Here is a 22993-nt window from a genome sequence, read left to right on the forward strand (position 1 = left end):
AAAGTTAATATTGTTGGAATATACCGTCCAAACAACAACCGAAGTGTTATCCTTTTTTGGAACACTATAGAGCCTGCTAACCAATTTTCTTTTTCAAACAATAAACTATTTCTCTTAATTGGCGATTTAAATATAAACTTACTGGACCACACCGACCCCCACTCCCGACGGCTCTGCGTGGATATTCTTCAATCTTTTGGTCTAAATTGGTCAGCGAACTCTCCTACACGAGTATGTGCCATTGACAACGTTATCACCAACAACCCGATAGTTGACGATGTCGTGTTCAATCCTGCCATCTCTGATCACTTCGCTCAGGAGGTTGTGATTATTGGACTTGATCCGGTGACTGGGTTTGCAGAAATTACGGTCACAAGAGCTTTAAACCCTCAAAAATATTAACGAGTTAATTTATCACCTTAAGCGAGAAAGTTGGAATTTTTTAAATAACACTCAGTGTCCAAATAAAATGTACAATGCTTTTTAATGAACGCTTTCTCTATTATTTAAATATTTCATGTCCTTACAGAAAATTCAATGTGCGCAGTGAGCGACATAAGAATACTTGGATTACACAAGGCATTCTCACATCTCGTGAAAAAACTTAAATTTTTATCACTCATTAATACAAACAATGAAAATTTCCAAAGATTTTAAAAAAAAATTATAGAAGAATAAATAAGAAAGTTTATAAAAGCTGCTAAAGCCTATGAATTAAACAAAATATTAAAGAATACCGAGAACTTTTCAAAACAGCATATAAAATAGTTAATGAATCCATAAAACGAAAACATCCAATACAAAAATCAAAACAATGTTTTCTGCTCATTGAAAACCAACTTATAGATGACCCTCAAAAAATTTCTGACGAATTTAACAAGTATTTTGCCTCAGTTGGTTCGTGTGATGCGTGCTTCACTGAAACCCTCTCCCGCAATCCTGGTAGAGAACCGGTGTCGTCTATGATCTTGACCCCTGTCGATGAGGCTGAGATGGCTGGTATTGTGTAAAGACTAAATTTGAAAGAAATCTTGTGACAACAGTGGTATGTCCATGAGGCTAGTCAAAAAATGGGATCGATCGTTGGGCCAGTGCTTTTTTACTATTTACGTTAACAATTTGAACTCATCGATCCAGAATGGAAAGTTGATTCAATATGCTGACGATGCGACTCTCTGCATTACTGCAAATTCTGTGCAGAAGCTTGAATTAATTCATTTGTCACAGTGAATACATGCATCCAATTTTTTCTAAAATCAATTTGAAAACAAACAGCTCAAAATCAAACACAATTGGTTTTTGTCTGAGACAGCGTGAAGGTAGTGCACGACCTGCTGTCCTGGTAGATGACAAACTCTTAGAGGAATCTGACTCCATCAAATTCCTAGGGATGTTCCTAGATCAAGGTCTGAACTGGAAAGTGTTGAAAGTGTTTGTTCCAGAGTAACTTCAGGTTTGTATGCTTTACGGAATCTGTCAAAAACACTGTTCTCACGACATCCTGAGAATAGCTTATTTTGCCCTTGTTTATCCGCACCTTGCATATGGAGTAAGACTCTGGGGCAGCTGTGCAAACAACAAACTGGAAAGAGTGTTTCGCCTTCAAAATAAAGCTGAACGAATCATTTCAAAACTAAAAAGAAGAGAGTCGTGCAGGGATGCCTTCAAGGAGCTGGGTTTACTGACCTTGGCCCTGCCTCCACATCTTCGAGGTGGCTGTGTTCTGTAATAGCACATTGGCACAGGGAAGGAACACTCACCAGTATGAGACAAGAGGCAGGGACAAACTATCGCAGTCAAACCACATCGAACGGTGGCGTCTCATAATGTGCCATCGCAGGCTGGTGTTGGGTAGATTAATAGGCTCCCTGAGGATCTTAAAACATTGGCAGTACCAAAAAATTTCTCGTCTTCAACGCCTATTGGTGTTAGGTGCTTTTGACACAGTATGTGAGTTCATGGAAAGCCGCCTGGGAATAGAAAATTAAAATAGAAACACGTTTTAACAGGATCTGATATAGGCATTGCCTGTTTGTCTGGATAAGAACTTTTTGTATATATAATTGTGTGTGAATGAGTAAATAGGCTAATACATTGGCTAATACAGACTGCTTCTATACAATATTGTATGCTGTTAAGAGGCAATAAAGACTGATTTGATTTGATTTGAGAAAGCACTTTATTCAACGTTCGACAGTATGCCCTGTACAGAAACCCGGCAAATCTTGGTCCGAGAATGGTGGGGAATTTCCCCTCATTCGAGTATTTAGTTCGTTATACTCACGCTAGGCGAGCTACTGTACAATCAAATGAACTTTACAGGCAAGCAGCACTTCTTGGTCCAGGATGTTACACGCTCTATACAGAGCCTCGTAACTTGCGGGTCCGGACCAACACGTTCAAGGCCCGGACCAGCATGAGGCGCGATGACCAACAAGGTACGCACGATTTACGCTCCTGGACCAGCAAGTGCTGAGGTTCTAAACATATATATATATAAAATTATACTATATATATATATATATATATATATATATATATATATATATATATATAGTTAACAGCACTAGATCAGCTAAATAAAATAACAGTATTTTAACAGTTTTCAAATCAAATCTCAAATGAATATAATAACCTTTAGTGGTTGAAGATTATGTAGAGTTTATGAGTGTGCAGAAAATATCAGTGGATAAAATTTACCATTTTCTGCAGTAGAAATATAAATAAATTTAATTTGTGTTTTTATTTTTCTACAAAATAAGTTGTATGTTGTTAATATCTATATACACAATTCAGAGGTTTTTAATCTAAATATTATCATAATGCAAAATATCCTCAATAGAGATTCTACCCTCAAAAGCATTTTAAAGGAGCAATATCAGTTATAAATCCCAGGACATGATGGGAATCTACTTTTACTGTTTACTATCAGTAACAAATTCTACTGCTTAGATATTTGAAACATTAATAAATAATACTTTGTTGTTTTTTGTTGTATTCTTGTTATTTAACATGTGTTAATGTTTAGAATAACATAAAATAGTTTTTTAATTTTATGTTCTATGTTATATAGAAAAAGAGAAACATCATTGACCAGTGTACTGTAATATTTGGATTTATTTATGTATATTTAGTAATGCTGATATTTTGAGTGACTGTATACAAGTATCATTGTTTTATATAAATAATGTAAAATTAATAAAACAATTGACGATTTTTATATAGTTTATTTGCTATTTACTGCATGTACAATAGCATTTTTCCTAATTTTACAATGTAATGTTTAGGATACACTGCAGGTAGAAGGATTGAAAATTACCATTATAAAATTTATAAATTTTGACATGAATATTAAAATTTTGACACGAATATTAAATTATTGTTTTTTCCCACGTGTTTTATGTGACACGGGACAGAGACATAAAAAATGTAATGGTTAAAAAAATGATTTGAATTTAAATTCTACCATGACATAAATGATTATTTACCTGAAAATTATAAATAGTTAACAATCTTCATGTATAAACTCTAACTATAGAATACATTGGTTTTGAGTCTGTATCTCTAACTGACCTAGTTACTACTGACCTACTTTAGGATTATCAGTTGATAGAGACATTGTTTTATAAATATGTGAACTTTGCTTAATTTTAAGCAGTTTAGCTTTCCTTGCATGTTTACATCAAATCTCATGTGTGACATTTTAATTTTAATATGTTTGATAAACAAATAAAGAACAAAGTTTGCTGTGAGCACATTATACTGATGAGTTAAAAATAAAATTGAAGATGGTAGTTTCATTTTGTGAGATAACTTTACTGATCTGGGAACCAATCTGAGGTGTTAGCTTCTACATTGATGTCTTTTGAGTTTGGAACACATTGAATACCGCTTCTGTAGTTTTACTTAATTGATATTTTAGACTACTATATTGTTATAATATGTATTATTATGAGTTTTGGTTACTCTGAGATGTCTACTGGAATGTTAGTAATACAATTCACCACTAGATTGTGTTTGGTGTATTGAATCAGCATATTGACTAAGCAGAAGTTGTTACCATTTACAGAATAATGTGTTTTGTACATTGTTACATTTTCTTGACACACACTGGTTTATTTTTTAAATATCTGTTTGAAAAGTATTAAAATTATATTAATTATTTTACTAGTGACATAATAAAACATAATGTTGATTATTGAAGTATTGTTTATATGAATTTCCAAAACAATTTAGACTCTCTGCTTGGGCATCAGCCATAACTATACTAAGATTACACAACTCACTATTAGGCTTACTACTAAAAAATGTTGTGTCATCAGCAAAAATTATTGAATTACAACTAATACTAGAAGGTAAGTCATTTATTAAAACTAAAAACAAAAACGGGCCGAGGACCGATCCCTGTGGTACCGTACTCCATTTGTAACAGTCGCAATATCAGAAAGCGTGTTATTTACACACACTCTTTGTGTACGGTTTGCCAAATAAGTTTGAACAATTTTTAGCTCCACACCTTTGAAACCATAGAATTGTAGTTTAGAAAGAAGGATCTCATGTGGTACACAGTCGAAGGCCTTAGTGAGGTCGCACAAGACTGCAAGAGTGCTTGAATGTATTTCAAAACCTTTAAGTACAGATCTAATAAGGCCCTCGACTGCATCCACAGTTGATTTACATCCAACGTTACAATAGATCCTTGAGGACACAAAACGTTGCTAATTTTTCAATAAAAATAAAAGTCATAAATAAATGTCTGAATTTTTTTTTGCAGCATACATACATTTTACCCTAAAACAAAAGTTTACCCTAAACAAAGTAGAAGCAGCACATTCTGTAGAACTGTGTTATTGTTTTGAATTGTGAGTAGAGGATAAAAAATACTGCCATTTCTATTATAATGGTGAGGGCAAATAATTTTTTTATATAATGTTTTAGTACTACACAACATTACAATTTTATCAGTCTGCAATTGGTAATTTGGTAGAATACAAGAGTCCAGATTACTTAAGTTTAATGATGGGTAGGTTTCACAATTTTAAAAATGTTTTCATTACATTCCAATATTATTTCATTATTTTTCTACTGCAAACACCCAGATTTACCTCTCTGCCTGTATGTGATTGTTCCAAAGACTCCCTTGCCACAGCTTTGTCAGCTGTTTCACTCTCTCCTCTCTTGTGGGGTTCCCTAGAATTGATACAAATGCCATCAGAGTCCTCCCCTTCTTAGTCATCTTCAGGAGTTCTTCTGGATTGTTGGAATCCAGATTCATCTACAAAAGATACATTATTTTTGGTGATTAATGGTGTATGATGATGGAAGAAACTATTTTTTCTTACATATTTAGATTTTTAACGCACTTTCAAAATATTTAATATTATACGTAATCCAATATTATGACGGATTAGTCACAATAGTTACTCTGTATTTGCAGAAAATGAAACAACTCAGCTAAGTACGTAATTATAAGGCAGTCACAGCTGGTGAAAAAAATATATATTCAGGACGATTTCATTAGGAGATTAATATATCATCAAGCAGTTATATTGGAGGCAGTTGAAAATCAAGCTCTTTCTTATAACTCAATACCCTAAAATTCTCTCACACAACCGACAACTGAAAATGTTGGAATCAACGATGATGAATCTGATTTGGTGACTGACTCAACTGCAATATTTGTGAGAAAAATGGAACATTGGGCCACAGTGTGTAATTCTACAAAGCAATCCAGTGTAAGGAAGGACAAACACTTTCAAAGCAAAAGGACAGAAGTAAACTCCATGACATCATCCACATTGGCTCATCTCAAAAATGTCTTTCCAAAGCAACAGTTCCCCTGGTTATCAATGTAAATCAAGTCGAAGCCTTAATCGACACAGGGATCGCTGATAGTTTTATATCTAAGACTGCTGTTAGAAGATACAACATTCATAAATATCTTACGAAGCACCAAATATATATGGCATTAACCAGTCATGCGTCTTCCATGCTTGGCCATTGTATTGCTGACATGGAATATAACGGACATAAAACAAAACTGCAAAAAAAAACAAAACAAAAAAAAAAAACCATTTTTGCAGGTTTTTTTTTTTTTTTGCTGGAAATGCCTGCAAGCAAAACTTCTAATTCTACCTGATTTATTATATGCTAATGTTGTCATAGCACATGATATTCTTCATCAACATTCAACTGTAAAGTTAAAGTTAGGTGGAGGATGCCCACCCTTGAATATGTGTAACCTTCTTAGTGCCAAAGTCCAGCCACCGCTATTATTCAGTTATCTGTTCGATGATATAAAACCTATTGCAAATAAGTTCTGTTGCTAGTCTGAAGAAAACATAAAGTTCATAAAAAATGAGATTAAAAGACTTCTCTTGGAAGGAATAAATGAACCCAGTAGGTCACCGTGGCGAGCCTAAGTAGTTGTCATCAATAATGGACACAAAAGACATGTGTGCATTGACCACTCACAAACTGTTAAGGAGGTTCACACAACTTGTTGCATATACTTTACCACATATAGAATCATTTGTATCAAACATTGCTCAGTACAAAGTATTTAGTACAAATTGATCTAAAGGAAGAATATCATCAAATTGCAATCCTTCCTAAAGAACGACCATTCACGGAATTCTATGCTAATGGAAAACTTCATCAGTACACTCGTATTCCTTTTGGCGTATATTTCACTTCTTGAAAAGCAAAGAATCTTCTCTACTCTATAGAGGATGTGCGTAGTAATGACTGCTAAATGCTCGAATATTGATTTCAAAGGACCAATCCCCTCAGTCACATGAAACAAATACATTCTAATCATTATCAATGAGTTTTCAAGATATCAATTTTGCTATTCCATGTTCAGGAAATAGCAAACCTATATAGTTCCTGTTGTGATAGGTGTTGCTATCAGGATCTTCAGTAATCAAAACTTTGACATCAATTTTGACTGGATTACATTCATTCCGATCAAGGTTCTGCCTTCATGTCTAGAGAACTAAAGGATTTCTTAAATTCAAAAGGAATTGCCACAAGTTGCTCATTACCCTGCAATCCCCAGGGTTAATTATTAAGTAGAGCGCTACAACGGAATCATTTAGAAAACTCTTCACGGCCATTTTTGAAACATTTATACCACTCGTACACCCTTGTTTTACTCATAGAAGTCACCATAGGCCTTTATAAACATTGCACACACTTTATTTCATTTTTCACAACAAATTTAATATAAATTCTTTAATCAATTTTTTTTTAACAAAATAAATTGTTGAGTTCATCAAACTTGTCAACCTTAGAAGCTGCACTTAAAAATTAATCAATGATTAAAGCTTGAAAAATTTTACTCGTATTATACTTCAGGAGCATGACAGTATAGAATTGGACTCTTCAAACCTGTAAAACTTTGTATATAACAGTTTTTAGATCGAGACAAAGGGGCAAACTCAACTGTGGTACCATAAGTGAGTTTAAACGGCCGGAAGGTTACACCTTTTAACACCTTTAAGGATTCTTAGTCCTATATATGTTTACATGTTTTCTTTGTCAGGACAACAAAACAACTCTTTTATGGCATTGGAAATACCTTAGACCGGAAGAATATAGGAAGGACTAGAAGTAAATGCTTTTTAACCGAAGTAGGTTTCCGAGTCCTATGTATTTGTATTTTCTTGATAGTGGCAACAAGGCAGACTTAGCTGTTGCGTTTGAAATATAATTAGTTATGTTAGAAATATTATATAATCAGAAATGCTCCTACACGTGCAAAACATGATATAAGATTCAGGTTAAACTTTGATACTCTTAACCGTGAACACTGAAATAATATGCATCTGATGTATAAAAATGTTCATATTACATCGTAAGTGCTTTTACTAAGTAGTATAAGGACATAGATTTTGAAAACTGTCCGAAGCCGTGGATAACAGCTAGTTTAAAATCAAAAGAGGTTTGTTAGTGAGGGATCCAGTTTTCACAGTTCTTTATACTCTGTATATTACTGTCAGCATTAATTTGTTTATAAATAAAAAAAACTAAACAGTAAAAAAACTTAATATTAAAAAAATATACCTTAATGGGATAATGGGTTTTTATGATTCATTCATTAATTTATTTGAAACTAATTTGTTTAAGTAATTTTAAGGAAAGGAGGCTTTTAATTTTATTTTACATAATGAAATGAAGTAAGTCTATTTTAACCATTTCAGCCACTAACAATTGCAGATGTGAGATCATATTATATATGATTGGGGCAGTGTAGAGACTTTAAATGCTACAAAACTAGTTTAATCCAGTTTGTTTTCATTACTCAATTTTCAAAATGCTCACCTTGGACAAATCCAAACTTGGTTGAGGTCGCAAGTGTTCTGGCAGTTCGTCAGGCTCAAGGGGTTCCTCATCTTCCTATATAAACACCAATACATTTAACAGATTTTAACTAAGCATACCACAGTATTGAAATATGATGACATTTTTTGTATTTATCTTCGCTCATATCGTATTATTTTTTAACTCATTCATATTTGATTTAATCAATCTGCAAACATCCAGGCTAGGAGCCTTATTGCTCATATATTATTTTAGAGTTATTTTTTGCACATATCCTTTGCTTAGAGTTTATTATTAAGTTTATTATCATTTTCCAATATTTTATATCCTAAATTAAGCTTTTGTACAAGTTTTAAATACAGTAATCAATTGTAATCTATTATTATTCTGCTAAGCTACAAGAGCTAGAAAGTAATTATAAGATATATTTCTTTTCCTTATGGGATAAATAATGTACAGTGAATCAACGAAAACCAATTTTGACCATAATTCTTCTTTCGGCTCTTTTCATTTACCTTCGAGCTAACCAAATTCGATTACCTTATGTGCAAACATTCACGGATTTGTACAATGAGGTTGTTTTCATAATAGCGTTTAATAGTATTTTCATTGCATTAGATAGTTTATTGATCATTGGTTGCAATCTAAATTTAAAACTAGGCAATAACGTCTTCTATTCAACCTGCATTACACTACTGATCAAGCACTTTACAATAACAATTTTCTAAATTTTAAATGTAAACAAATGTTTTTGCCTCTTTGATGAACTTCAGCTGAAAGTATTAACAGCTGTTAAGTATCAGTTCACTTTGTATTACGTGTCATAGACAATAAACAACAATAGATAATTTTCTTTATTTACATATTCATAGAGAGTAGTACATGCGCCATAAAACAAAAGTTGTGGTTAGTAAAATTTATACAATGTAGCGCAGTCTGTCGGATCCAATATAAAACTCAACAACAATTTATAATTAAAAAAATTAATTAAATAAACCATTTAAATTGGGCCAAATTGTGAATCTGAACCATTCTCGAATCCCCTTCAACACACACACAAAATTTCATCAAAATCGATCCAATCGTTTAGGAGGAGTTCAGTCACATACACATGAACACAAGAAATATATATATATACATGATATATATATTTAGTATATATATATATATATATATATATATATATATATATATATATATATATACTAAATATAAAACTGAAATTGAATTAATATTGGAAGATGCAAGTTATCTGAGTATCATGTCTGGCACAAGGCTGTATATTGCGTAGGGGAGGAAATTGTGAATATGAGTGAACAACTTGATGCGTACCTGGCATTAGATAAATATAGGGAATAACAAAAAAAGGATTCTAATTTAATTATTTAATCAATTTCAAAAAAAAAATTGTAATTCATAAGAATTTATAGCCCTGAAAATGACCACCTGCAAAGGTTCATTTTCCAATCTTAAATATACATTCATACTATATTTTTTTATTATAAATAAATAAAATTTTATACTTCTACTTTTCTACTTTTGTACTTGTGCAGCACTTCCATCTGAGTAATCACAAATATTTCAGAGTCTCTGGAGTATCATTTATGAATGTTAAATAAAGTGCATTATCCACCCACTTACACTGCAGTGTATTGTTGTATGGCTTACAAACAATTATTTTGTAAATAACTGAACTACTGCTGTCTTAGGGACAACCCTCTTTTAAGTACTAAAATTATGATTATAATAATCACTATCATAATGAAATTAAGTAAAGTGAAGATACATAGTATGACATTTTTACAAAAAAACTTGTAAACGCTCTTTCTTAAATTATTATTTAACTACAAACCCATTAGCCTCCTACTTTGAAAATTTGCACAAGGCTGTATATTGCGTAGGGGAGGAAATTGTGAATATGAGTGAACAACTTGATGCGTACCTGGCATTAGATAAATATAGGGAATAACAAAAAAAAGGATTCTAATTTAATTATTTAATCAATTTAAAAAAAAAAAAACAAAATGTTTTAAATTCATAAGAATTTATTGCCCTGAAAATGACCACCTGCAAAGGTTCATTTTCCAATCTTAAATATACATTCAGACTATAATTTTTTTATTATAAATAAATAAAATTTTATACTTCTATACATTAAATTCTATAACTACCTAGTATACAAAACAGTTTTCAAAAGTAAAATCAGATGAAAATTAAATTAATAAAACAGAAAAATAATTTTGGCCACAAAGGTGATGCTATATAACTTTTAGAACATTTTCTGGTATGTTTAGCTTAAATGAGAAATTTGTTTTATTTTATACTAGAGTCCGGTTGGAGCTTTGCTCATTGGGGTGGTGTCAACTGTAGGACTAGCAGAATCCTCTATGATGGTGACAATGATGAGTAAAGCTTATTATCTATTGTAAAATTTTTGTTATATTTTTTATGAAGAGGCATTCTATATGAAATCAACAATCTAAAATTACTTTAGTAGTCCTTATATAGATTAGAAAAATTACAAATTAAGAAAATTGCCAATTTCTCCTTAAATAGTTTATTCGGTTTGAAGGTTACTAAGTCTTCAAAAAAACTTTTTATTACAAAGTTATGTCCTGTTGTACATCAAATGAAAGAGCTTTTAAAACTGAGTAAAATGACAACACTCCTATCTCTCTAGCTCGACTATGAGAAAAGGGATAGTGATTACAAAAAAGTTGGTTCTGGTTTTTTGGTGGATTTTGAAAAACTTTACATAGCCGTAACTTTGAAAAACGTTTGAATTATTTGAGGAGAAATTGGCAATTTTCATAATCTATATGAGGACTACCTTCATACCAAATTTCATAAAATTTTGAAGTGTCATGTTTATACACTGTGTTGATTTGCTATGGAATGACCCAAAGTTCACTCAAATCTTGCTGTTATTTTTTAAATTTTGTAGGAGATTATGTACAGTATTGCAATTACAAATAATAGGTATCCTACAGGTAAATTACGTTTTGTTTTCAAGGTACAATGTGACTAAACCGACTTTTGACAAAATTAATAATTGATATATAAACATATTTATAAGTATTGTTAACTTATATTTTAATTAATGTAAGTGAAATTCTCCAGAAATCATTTAGATATCTTAATCACTTGAATGAATTGTATTTTAAAAACAATGCTATAAAATATAAATTTTGGCCTTAGTCTTTCTTACTACAGCAAATATGCTTATCACTAATAAAAGAAAGTAACACCCTAATATTTGTTGATTCTCAAAAGGTTACTCTATATTTGAAACAGTATCCAATACTTATAAATAATGTAAAGTCCATGTGACTGATATTACGATTTTCTCCAAGTTCTTGAGACTGGTTGTAAGTACGCAAAAAAATTCATTTTCTGCGTTATATATAGGACTCACGTGGAACCCTAGGTTAATAGTAATTTTAATCTTTAAACAATTTTTTAATGAGATAACAATTGTTATTGGAAGTATTGAGGTTTTTTTTTGTGATTGCCAGACCTGCTGGGAAATTTTATATACTTATTGTTAGCAAATACCTATGAATTAGACAAATGTACAAAATTCCATGTTAATTTGTTCTATAGATTCGTAGATTTTGTGATGAGTCAATAAGTGGTATTTGACTTAAGGATTTAGAAACAAAAATATAGGCCAACTGTATATTTTGATTTATGTCAGTAGCCTACATACAAAATGCAAAGACCATAAAACTATTTCCAGGTATCTGAATATAATGGCGGAGGTTGCCACTCAAAATTTTAACGTTTTTAACATATTCTGTTCACCCTCCTGAATAAAAATAAATCTGGTTTTAGGGGGTAGAAATCCGGCTTCTGCTGTACCCTCCATTGATGGCCAGAGGCACTCTGTGTCAAAAGTTATAAATTAACAAAAGAGTAGTTGGTACTTTGGGATTTATACCGACCACACCCAGACATGAATCGTTATTTCACATTTCGTTTCTACTGATTACTAGATTAGCGTAGTTAGAACAATATTTCGTCAATATAAAACAGGAATTGTCTTATCGCAAACACCTCCCCATCCTCAGACAGAGGTCAAAGTCGAGCGTCTAGTAGATAACGTGATTGCAGAGTCTCGCCGCCCGTTCAGCTAGTGCATCGCTTTGTTGTAACTTCCGTGTTTTACCTCTACATTTCTCCAAACACAAAAATTCAACAAAAACAAACATTTACCAAACTAAACTTTTTATTAAAAAAACACTCAAAACTTGTTTTTATTCTTGATCACATTCCGCCACCCCAAAATGCGAGTGCCTCCGGCCATCAGCGCGGGCTTCGACAGCACCTTCGGTGCTGCCCCGCGCTGATGTCGACGAAAGAAAAACATCCCTCGAGATAGTACCTATCAGTAAAATAACAAATTTCTAGAGGGGCTAATCAGAAATATAAATTGAATTGTAATGGAAAGGCAATGATGTACCGTGCAAATCACGTGATGCCGCGCGGCCTGCCGTAATCAGGATTCTCGAGAAAGATAAGATAACAGCGACAACAATACCGATCACAATACCTGGAAATGCTTGTAAGTTTGTAATTTTGTAATTGAAGAGTTGTTTTTTTCGTTCTATCATGTTTGTTTCTATAAATTTCTATTTTTGTGTTCTTCATACTGGTGTGGTCGGTAATAATCCCAAAGTACCGAGTAGTTTATTTAGGTTTAATTTCCCTGTTTTAAGTATTATTGTTATTTCATATATCCTAAGATTGCGCAACGGCTGATTTCCGCAGCAACCAATACGAGGTTGACTTACGTTCACAAGACCACGTTGTGCCCAGCACAGATGTAGAAAAAAGGAAATATTACTCTGCACAAGAAAAGTAGTTCCACTTTTATGTTCTATAACATCGTTATTTGTCATCTCCACCACTTGAAACCTTACATTGTTTTTTCAGGAAAATGATGGCATTAGGTACCAATAAAAATATTTACCTTAAAAAATTAAACAATCGTGCGCTGAACAGGTACACGAGTCTAAGGTATTTATTTAAGCACAGGATTACATTTAACAAACAATAAAAACGCAAGGAAATGCATTGCAATGTGTACCCCATCGGGCGCACAACACGTTTTACTAAAGCCCATTATGTACTTGATCAGGTACAGGACAGCAGTTGTGAAAGATCACGTTTACCTAATGGGGTACATGTCATCATGAACGTATTAAAAGGGTTAAGTATTAATAAAATAAGCAGTATTAGATCAAGAGTATTTTTAAATTCTAACCTCCCATTGGTCAAGCAGTCTTTCCATATCAGCATCACTGAAGTCTCTTATATCCTTTTTTGCCCATGCAGGCTTATCTTCTGGATTAGATTTTTTTCCTGTGGCTTCTAAAACGAAAACTTCCTAATATTATGAACAGGAAAACTAAGCTAAAGTCATACATTTTAAATTGAGGTTATAAATATAAATAGTAACTTTTCTGTAACTACTAGAAGAAATAATACACTCTAACGGCTATTAAATAATTGTAATTTACAGTATAAAAATCAATTAATAACTATCAAATTATGATAAGCCAAAAACAAACAGCTAATTTTCAATTCCTAGTAGTATGATAAGTTTATTTATCATCTAGTTCAAGTAAGAAGAACAAGAACTAATCTGATTCTGGGCATCAGACTAGAGATGGGCGTTATTTAACATAACAGGATAAATAACAGTGTTGCCGCGCGGCAACCAGTTATCCCCGCAACGTGTTATCAGAAACTCCCTGTTATAACAGGATGACAACGAACAATGAATTCATTCGTTTCGTTGCCGGCAACGGTAAGCCTGTGCTGGTAACAGTCAATAGCGGCAGACTGGAAACTCTTCACCTGTTATTTGAGCAACGGTGTTATGACAAACAACAGAGTTGTAGGATGACAATTATTTCATTGCCGGGAATCTATCTACGGCTTGACAATGACAACAGCAGCTTGATCTGTTATTACAACACCACCCGTAACGATAATATAGTAAAGTAAAATAATCAAAATACTGGAGACGCGACATTGCGGCTTGGGGGAGGGGATGGTGCCTGTTCGGACATGAAAACCTGACCTGATTATTCACTTTGTTTATTCTATTATGATCCCATTCCCACACCCGCAGTACAATTGTTTTAATTTGTTCAAGAGCAACATACAGTGTAATCTCTGCCTTATTAAACTATATGTGGTTTAAATTTTTATTTAAAATAAACTATATTTCTTAATGTTTTCTTTAAAATAATTCTTGACAAATAATTGTAGAGTGATTAAGTTATGTGAAATAACACGTTTAATTTGTGTTTACTGTTTTTATTATTTATAAATATCTACATTGTAATTAATTTATATTAAAAATGAGTGGTAACAAGAAGCAAAAAACCAGTTACTTGTGGACATACTATACTGTGGTTGACGCTGACATAAAAACTGCTAAGTGCGATTTATGTGGGCAAGTATTAAATTATAAGTCAACTATAACTAATCTTAGACACCACATTGAAAAGCGCCATCCTACTGTAAATTTACCAAAAAAAGATAAAACTTCAACTAACTTGCCAAGCCCTACGACAGCTTTAATTTCTACTAAAAACTCTACAATAGGCTCTACATCAATTTTACGTAATGAACCCGAACAACCAAGTTCAGAAGCGCTAACCAATTCAAATCCACTAAGTGCATATTTTTCATCTTCTAGTGACGGTAACCAGTCAAGTATTAGATCATTTTTACCCCAATCTAAAAAGCTGAGTGAGACTCAACGTAAAAAACTCGATAAACTTCTCTTACAGTTGTTTATTACTGACTTTCAGCCATTTTCAATTGTCGAAGACAGAGGTTTTGTTAACTTTGTGTCGGCTTTGAATCCCGCATATAAATTGCCAAGTAGAAAAACAATTTCCAATAGTATGATTCCAGCTGAACATGAGAGATGCTTGAATTTTGTTCGGAATGAGTTAAACTCAGTACAAAGTGTATGTCTAACCACTGATACCTGGACTTCTACAAATGTTGAAAGTTATTTGGGTGTAACTGTCCATTACATTTCAGAAAATTATGAAATAAAGTCGATATTGTTGGAATGTTCTAAAATGTCTGATTCTCACACAAGTGCTAATCTAGCAAAAGAGATCAAAACTATTGTTGACAAATTTCATTTATTTGATAAGATTTTAGTCGTAGTATCAGACAATGCCAGTAACATCAAAGGGGCGGTACAAAAGGACTTGAAATTGAAGCACTTTGGTTGTTTTGCCCATACCTTAAACTTGATTCTTCAGGATGCGTTTAAAGCTGGTAAAAATGTTAATTGACAAAATAAAATTGATAGTGACTTTTTTTAAAAGGAGCACAAATGCAACTGAAAAAACTGTTGATATCCCAGAAAAATATGGGCCTTGAGCCAAAAAAACTTATTCAAGAGGTTTCAACGAGATGGAACTCTACATTTTTATATGGTTTCCAGATTTGTAGAGCTGCAGGACGCGGTAAAAACTACTATCGCTTTAATAAATAAAAATTTACCTGTTTTGTCAGAGGAAGAGTGGGGATTATGCAAAGAGCTAAGCACAATCTTACGTCCTTTTGAGGAGGTCACTTCACAGATTAGTGGGGAACGCTACGTGACAGGTAGCCAAGTGATACCCCTAACAAGAGGCCTGATGTCCGTGTGTAAAAAAATGCAAAAGGAGCCATTCAAACCAGTTATTCAAAATATTATTAATGAACTGCTGCATGGTCTCGAGAAACGCATGGAAAATGTTGAACACAGCAAAACAATAGCACTTGCTACTCTTTTAGATCCCAGATTCAAACTTGCTGTCTTCAAAGACGAAACTGCAAAGCAATTGATCAAAAAAACATGTACAGAACTTTTAGCTGCAATCTGGACAGAGACACATGGCAAACCTTGCACAGCAGATGATGAAGAAATTGGTAACACTCAAAACAAAGATGGCAACGTAGATTCCGCAAAATTTTCCGTCTGGGAGGACGTTGACAACATAATTGCCAAGGAGAAACCTACAGGTAACCGCTTTAAAATTTTATTCATAAATTTAGAATTTTCAATAAATTAAATTAGGGTTTTTACTTGTAACTACACGTATTTACTTTTTGTTTAACTTTAACGCGTTGTAAGCTTTTTGGGAGTTCACTGCTATGAAGGAATTGGTTTCAGGTACGAAGACCTCCGCTGCAATTGTCGAGTTGAACCGGTACTTAGATGACAGCTATCTAGGACGGAAAAAAGATCCTATGGGCTGGTGGAAAGAGAATCAACATGTATACCCTATTATGAGCAAATTGGTGAAATTAAAATTTAACGTCATGGCTACATCCGTCCCATGTGAACGACTTTTTTCTAAAGCAGGAAATTTTTTGACAGAACGCCGATCAAGACTGAGTTCAAAACGAGCAGAGCAGTTGCTGTTTTTGAATGGAAATCTAAATCTTCTACAGTAAATAGAAATCAAAAAATTTAAGTTATATATAAGTTCTGCAAGTTAAATATATGAAATTATGTAATTCATTTTCTTGCAATTAATCTTATATGAAGCCATAGTGTACAGTTTGGTTATATTGCCCATTTTATTTTCTAAATATGCTTAATTGTGTCTTTGAATCTCCATACATTCGTGTATCTTCATTTAATCTAAAGTACAATATTTGACAGTGATAATTGTAATGTACATTTGAACAATATGTTTATGTATGTATATATTTGTAATTTATAAAGTGTTCCTATATGATTTAATTAGAAATAGCAGTGTTAACCATTTTGTTTATATTGTGATAAATAGTTTTTTATGTATACATTTTGCAATTATAAACGTCATTTGTGTTACTATTTGTTGTAGTTAATATAAGTTATCAGTTAAATATGTATGTATACATCACAGCAGTACATTTTTATAGCTAAATATCACTGTCCAACGTTTTTACTTTTACACTTACAAAATCTTACTTAAGTTGTAGGCTATAATTATTTCAATATATTTTATAATCAAATATGTATTTCACATTCGTAATAATTATATTTTAGATGTAATGTATCCATTTAATGTATTCTTCATTTACATACTAGTAGTGTAACTAACACGTATTTAACGGTTTTATTTTACTGTCATTCAATTTCCGTGTAAATACCAAATTTGGGCAATTAAAACACGTTATTTTTTAAAGATAAATGTATTTTAAAGAGAACTTTTAGTCTGTATTGTAAAAAAATTACTTTTATAAAAAAAAGCCTAGGTGTGTTCATCATTTAATATAATAATATTTACAGAAACGTTTTATTTGGTTTGTATTATTTTGTCTATAGCTTTTATAAAGTTAATCCCTAGTGTAAATTATATTAAATACACTAAAATATTTCAATTTTTCAGTTTGAATATTTTAATGTTTATCTTGGGAAATTTTGGTAAAAGGGTTAAATTTTCCCAAAACTTTCCCCGTTCTGGGATTAAATTGCAAAAAAACTTTTTTTTCTTCCCAAAATTTTAAGAAAACCTGCACCCAAAAGGACGTTTTTACCTTAATAAATAAAAAACCTTAAAATTAATTGGCTTTTGAACGGTATTTATAACTTTCTTGGAAACCCCTGGAAAACGATGAAAAAAATTCTTGGGGGGGGCCCAAGGTCAAAAAATTGAAATAAAATTGGGAAACCCTTTATGGTTGGGAAAAATTTCCATTTCCTAAACAAGAATTTTTTCTTACCAAGGGGGTTTTTTCTTAAATTTGAAAAAGATTTTTGGTTTTTATAAAAAAAAATAAAAGTTAATGCAAAGATTTTTTTGCTTATTAAAATAAAAAACCAAAAAATTTCTTTCCCGGTAAAATTTTCGGGATTTTATAAAAAAAAAAATTTTCTTCCCACTTTTTCCCTTAAGAAGAAGGTCTTCCATTCCAGGGAAAGACGTTTATTTAGGCAATCATTTAAAAGTAAAAAATAAAAATTCCCCGCGAACACCCCCAATTTTGCCCCTGTTTTGGAGAAAAATTTTTTCCTAAAAAGCTCAAAATTTGAAATGTTTTTGTTTAAAATGTACCTTTTTTAAATTAAAAAAAATAATTGAAAATTAAAAGATTCGGGTTAAAAATTTTTAAAATTCCAGGTTTTCAAAGTCAAAATTTCCAAATTTTAATTTTTAATTTTCCAAATTTGGCAAAGGAAATTTTAAATCGTTTTTTTAACGAAGGGTTTTAAACGTAACAAGCAATAAATGTTAAATTTTATTTTTTTATTTCGTCGGAGTGAACTGGGCAAAGGGTTTTTCAAACCCCCGAAAACCCCCCAATTGGCCCCCAATTTCAGAAAAACAAAACCAAGTTTCAAAAAACTCTTTTTTGATTTTACATTTAAATCTGCTTGATAAAAAAAAGGGTACTGTGATTTTAAAAAGTAAACATGTTTTTTGTTTAAATTTTGGCCCTTTCTTTCCATCGGGCCCCCTAAAAAAGGGGCAAATCTTTGGGTTTTGGGTTTTTTAGGTGGTCTAAAAAAAAAATTTCTAAAAAAATTTAATCAAAAATTTTAATAAATTTTTTAAATTTTAAACTTGTTTTTTTTCAAAAACTTTTTTTTTAGAAATTAAAATTAAATTTTTTAAAGTGCGTGTGGGCAAAGTGGGGAAAAAATGGTGTGGACCTAAATTTCTTTGCCAAATTTACCTTATAAACCCCCGGCCTCGGTTCTTGTCTCCCCAAAAACTTCTTGTGAATTTTTCGGTTGTTTTTCAATTGAAAAATGGGGTTTTTTTTTTTAAAAAATTTGAATTTTTCAAATTTTTTGTTTAAATAAATTATAAATTTTAACAAGCTAAAAAATTTAAATTCATTTTTTTAAACAACAAAGAAAACCAAACACTTAAAATTAATTAATTTAAATGCCTTTTTCCCAAAAATTATATTTTTTTTATTTTAAAAGGGAAAATTATTTTCCAGCATTTTTTCAAACATTTAAACGCAAATCCAAGAAATCTACAATTTTTGAATTTGGGTTTTACCCCGAAAAATAAAAAATTTTAATTCAAAAAGGTTTTGGGTTTGTAAAAGCTGGACCTTTATTTTTTTTAAGAAACATCATTAAAAAAAATTTAACTTAAAATACATTTAAAAAAATAACGGTTTTTTTTTTCTACCTGTTTTTTCCCCCCCCTTTTTTAAAACCAAAAAATTTTTTAAAAAATTTTAATTACCCTAGGTATGCCCCCAGTTTTTTTTTTAGTTAAATATCAAATATTCGAAAATTTTCTAAAAGTTCGGTTTAAGTTGGGTTTAAATTTTGGAATCAAATGGTAAAAAATTGAAAAAACCCATTTTTCCCTTTGTCCCTTAAAAGATAAAGTTTCCCCCCTTTAAAAAGAGAACCTTTTTTTCCAATACTTTAAACTCAATCTTAGAGGGTATATGAAAAAATTTTATTGCCAAACTGTATTGTTTAAAATTTTTCTTTTCCTCCAATATTTTCAAATTTTTTGTATTTGTTTATTTTAATTTTTTAAAGGGGAAAGAGAAATACCAAGGTTCTAAAAAAATTTTTTCATTTTTTTAAAAATAAAACTGGTCTAAATTTAAAAATGCTTTTTGGCCACCCCCACAAAAGGGGGGGCCGGGAATTTTTTATTTTGGGGCCCCTTTTAATTTTTACTAACTTTAATTGGCCCCCCACGCTTTTTTACCCTTTTTCTACGGCAAAAACCCAAGGGTTTTTTTTCTTAACTTTAATACAAAATCTTTTTAAAAAAAAGTTAAAATTTTGAACCTTTTTTTTCCAAAGTTCATAAAAACAATTTTTTTTTTCCAATTTAGAAAAAAAATTTAAAGGAAAATTTTCAACAAAAATTTGTTTTTTTTGGTTAGAGAATAAATTCAAAAACATTTTTAAAAATACAACAAAAAAAATTTATTGTTTTTAAAAATTCCCATAAAAAATATTATTTTATAGAAAATGTTTTTGTTAATTGTTAAAATTATTAAAATTTTTTTAAATTTTTTATTTTAAACAACAAAAAAAATTGAAATGCAGATTAAAATTAAAAACCCTAAAATAAACATTTTATTTAAAGTTTTTAATGGGTGCTTCAATGGTTTTAAAAGGGGGAAAAAAATGGTAAACCCGGGTTTTCCCCTTTTTCCTTGGGGTTTTTTTCCCCCAATTCATGTCCGAAAAAACTTTTCGCTTTAAAAACCGGGGTTTTAAAAAATTTATAAGCGTTTTTATTAACTTTTAAGAAATTTTTATGGATCTAATTTAAAAAAATAAATTGGGGGTAAAAAGGTTTCCGGCAAGCGGAATTTCCCCAATTTTATACAAAGAACCCCCTTTTTTTAAAAATTAACACGGTCGAAGGTTTGGGAATTGAAAGTCCTCGTTTTGGGGGTTCCCGGCAATTTTTTTAAATACGCCCCCCAAAGAAAAGAAAAAAAGAAAAAATTTTAAATTACACTTTTTATTTGGGTTTTAAGATTCAAAAAAATAAATAATTTTTCCTGACAAGGGGGTTTTTGAATTTAAATTTTTTGGTTTGTTCTTATGTTATTTTAATATAAATTTTAAATTTAATTGAAAAATTTTGGTAAATAAATTTTTTTTCAAATTTTACTGTTATTTTAAATTTTTTAAAACCTTTTTTATAATTTTTATTTTGACGGTTTAAATTAAAAATATTTAAATTTTTTAAAAAACGAATTCCCGGGTTTTTTTTGTTTAAGGAAAAAGTGAAAATTAAAGGAATTTTTTTTTTTTTTTTTTTTTTTTTTTTTTTTTTTTTTTTTTTTTTTTTTTTTTTTTTTTTTTTTTTTTTTGGTTTTTTTTTTTTTTTTTTAAAATTTTTTTTTTTTTTTTTTTTTTTTTTTTTGTATTTTTTTTTTTTTTTTTTTTTTTTTTTTTTTTTTTTTTTTTTTTTTTTTTCCTTTTTTTTTGGTTCCCTTTTTTTTTTTTTTTTTTTTTTTTTTTTTTATTTTGTTTTTTTTTTTTTTTTTTTTTTTTTTTTTTTTTTTTTTAAAAAATTTTTTTATTTTTTTTTTTTTTAAAAAAATTTTTTTTCTTTTTTTTTTGTTTTTTTTTTTTTTTTTTTTTTTTTTTTTTTTTTTTTCTCGTTTTTTTTTTTTTTTTTTTTTTTTTATTTTTTTTTTTTTTTTTTTTTTTTTTTTTTTTTTTTTTTTTTTTTTTTTTTTGTTTTTTTTTTTTTTTGGGGTTTTTTTTTTTTGTTTAAATTTTGTTTTTTTTTTTTTTTTTTTTTTTAATTTAAAAATTAAAATTATTTAAAAAAGAAAACCCCTTAAAAAATTTTTTTCCTTGTAAAATTAAAAATTGTTGTTTCTTTATGTTTGAAACCAAAAAAAAAAACAAAGGTTTTTCCAATTTAAAATTTTTTTAAAAAAATTGTTTACAGAAAGTTATAATTTGTACGGGTTTTTTTTTTAATTTTAAAAATTTTAAAAAATATTTTTTTTATTTTTTAAAAAATAAAAATTTTTTTTTAAAAAAATTTTTTAAATTAAAAAAAAAAATTTATTAAAATCTTTTTTAATTTTTTATGAAAAGCCAAAAAAAAAAAATTTTTTTTTAAAATTTTTTGGGGATTAAATCAAAAATTTCCCATATATTAAAATTCCATGAATCAAGAAAAAAAGGTTCCAAATCTATACAGGCCTAAGCAAAATGACGCCTTGGTTGGTTATCTAATTTTTCATAATCCAAGATTGACATCGCGAACGAAGTAAAGTACATTCATGTTTCTTTGAATTCTGAATAAAAATTTTATACCAAAACAGTGTAAAATTTTTTTTTATAAAATTGATTTAATGTTTCCAAAATTTCGGCGGCGAAACAAAATTTTTTAACGTAAAAGGGTTTTTTTGTTAAGTTTATTTTATTCCCACGACAGGGTTAATACGTTATTCCGGTTGTTTCTTCTTTCCCTTTTTCATGTGTTATTCATTGACATAAACCAATTAACATTTTATTTCATCTCTCCAGTGTTTTCATTGGACGGGGAAACAAAATGGTGAAAAAAAATTTTGTGCCAGAATTAGGCAGTGTTTGGGATGTGAAAGACATCAAAGAGGCAGTATTCACTTGAGCCCTCAAAATGATTGTGAATATGAATTTCCCCGGCGGGAATTTTGTTTCTTGGGGTGGGGTCTCTGCGCGAAACTCCTTGACCCTGTACAAGATCCCCTCTTCTCTCTTATTCTGCCACCTGTGGAACCCCGATAGAGCTCTCCCTTACCTTGAATTTCCCAAACCTGGCTGACATTCCTTTCACCCGGGTATTTTGCTCATATACTTCTAAAATTTTAACATTTCCGTGTAGGGTTTTTAAAACAATTGATTCGCCGTCGTCCTCCCCGTTTGTATCGTATGTAGAGGGAACTCAACCGGGAAAATAGGAAAACCAAGAAAAGACGAAAAATTAAGCACGGGAAAAAAAAACTTCCCCCCGGCCCTACAGTCCCAGTTCCTTCAGTTGATGGGTTTACCTTTCGCTTTGGTTGAACAAGTCGGTCAAATGACAGAAAAAGACCCCCCCCTCGAAAAGACCGCTGGAAAATTGCAACTTTTTTCTTGGTACCTTGACATTTTAGGTTGATTCACAGGCCAACGATGAAAAAACTTTTTTACTAAAAAAAACTTACAAATGTT

General features: G+C 30.6%; 2 protein-coding genes across 2 annotated transcripts; one reads left to right on the top strand and one right to left on the bottom strand.

Annotated features, from left to right (window-relative positions):
* Positions 1-210: 210 nt before the first annotated feature.
* On the bottom strand, positions 211-14402 carry LOC124371583 (LDLR chaperone boca-like). The gene is made up of 5 exons (XM_046829933.1): positions 14352-14402; positions 13592-13714; positions 8326-8400; positions 5106-5275; positions 211-349 (listed from the first exon to the last, which is right to left on the bottom strand). Exons 1-5 carry the CDS (start codon positions 14400-14402, stop codon positions 211-213), a joined length of 558 nt encoding a protein of 185 aa, XP_046685889.1.
* Positions 14403-15794: 1392 nt separating this feature from the next.
* On the top strand, positions 15795-17010 carry LOC124371584 (zinc finger BED domain-containing protein 4-like). The gene is made up of 2 exons (XM_046829934.1): positions 15795-16368; positions 16520-17010. The coding sequence occupies exons 1-2, from the start codon at positions 15795-15797 to the stop codon at positions 16801-16803; spliced, it is 858 nt and encodes a 285-aa protein (XP_046685890.1). The 3' UTR covers positions 16804-17010.
* Positions 17011-22993: the final 5983 nt, after the last annotated feature.

Source organism: Homalodisca vitripennis, unplaced genomic scaffold (assembly GCF_021130785.1).
Source record: "Homalodisca vitripennis isolate AUS2020 unplaced genomic scaffold, UT_GWSS_2.1 ScUCBcl_1677;HRSCAF=5604, whole genome shotgun sequence".
Classification (NCBI taxonomy): domain Eukaryota; kingdom Metazoa; phylum Arthropoda; class Insecta; order Hemiptera; family Cicadellidae; genus Homalodisca; species Homalodisca vitripennis.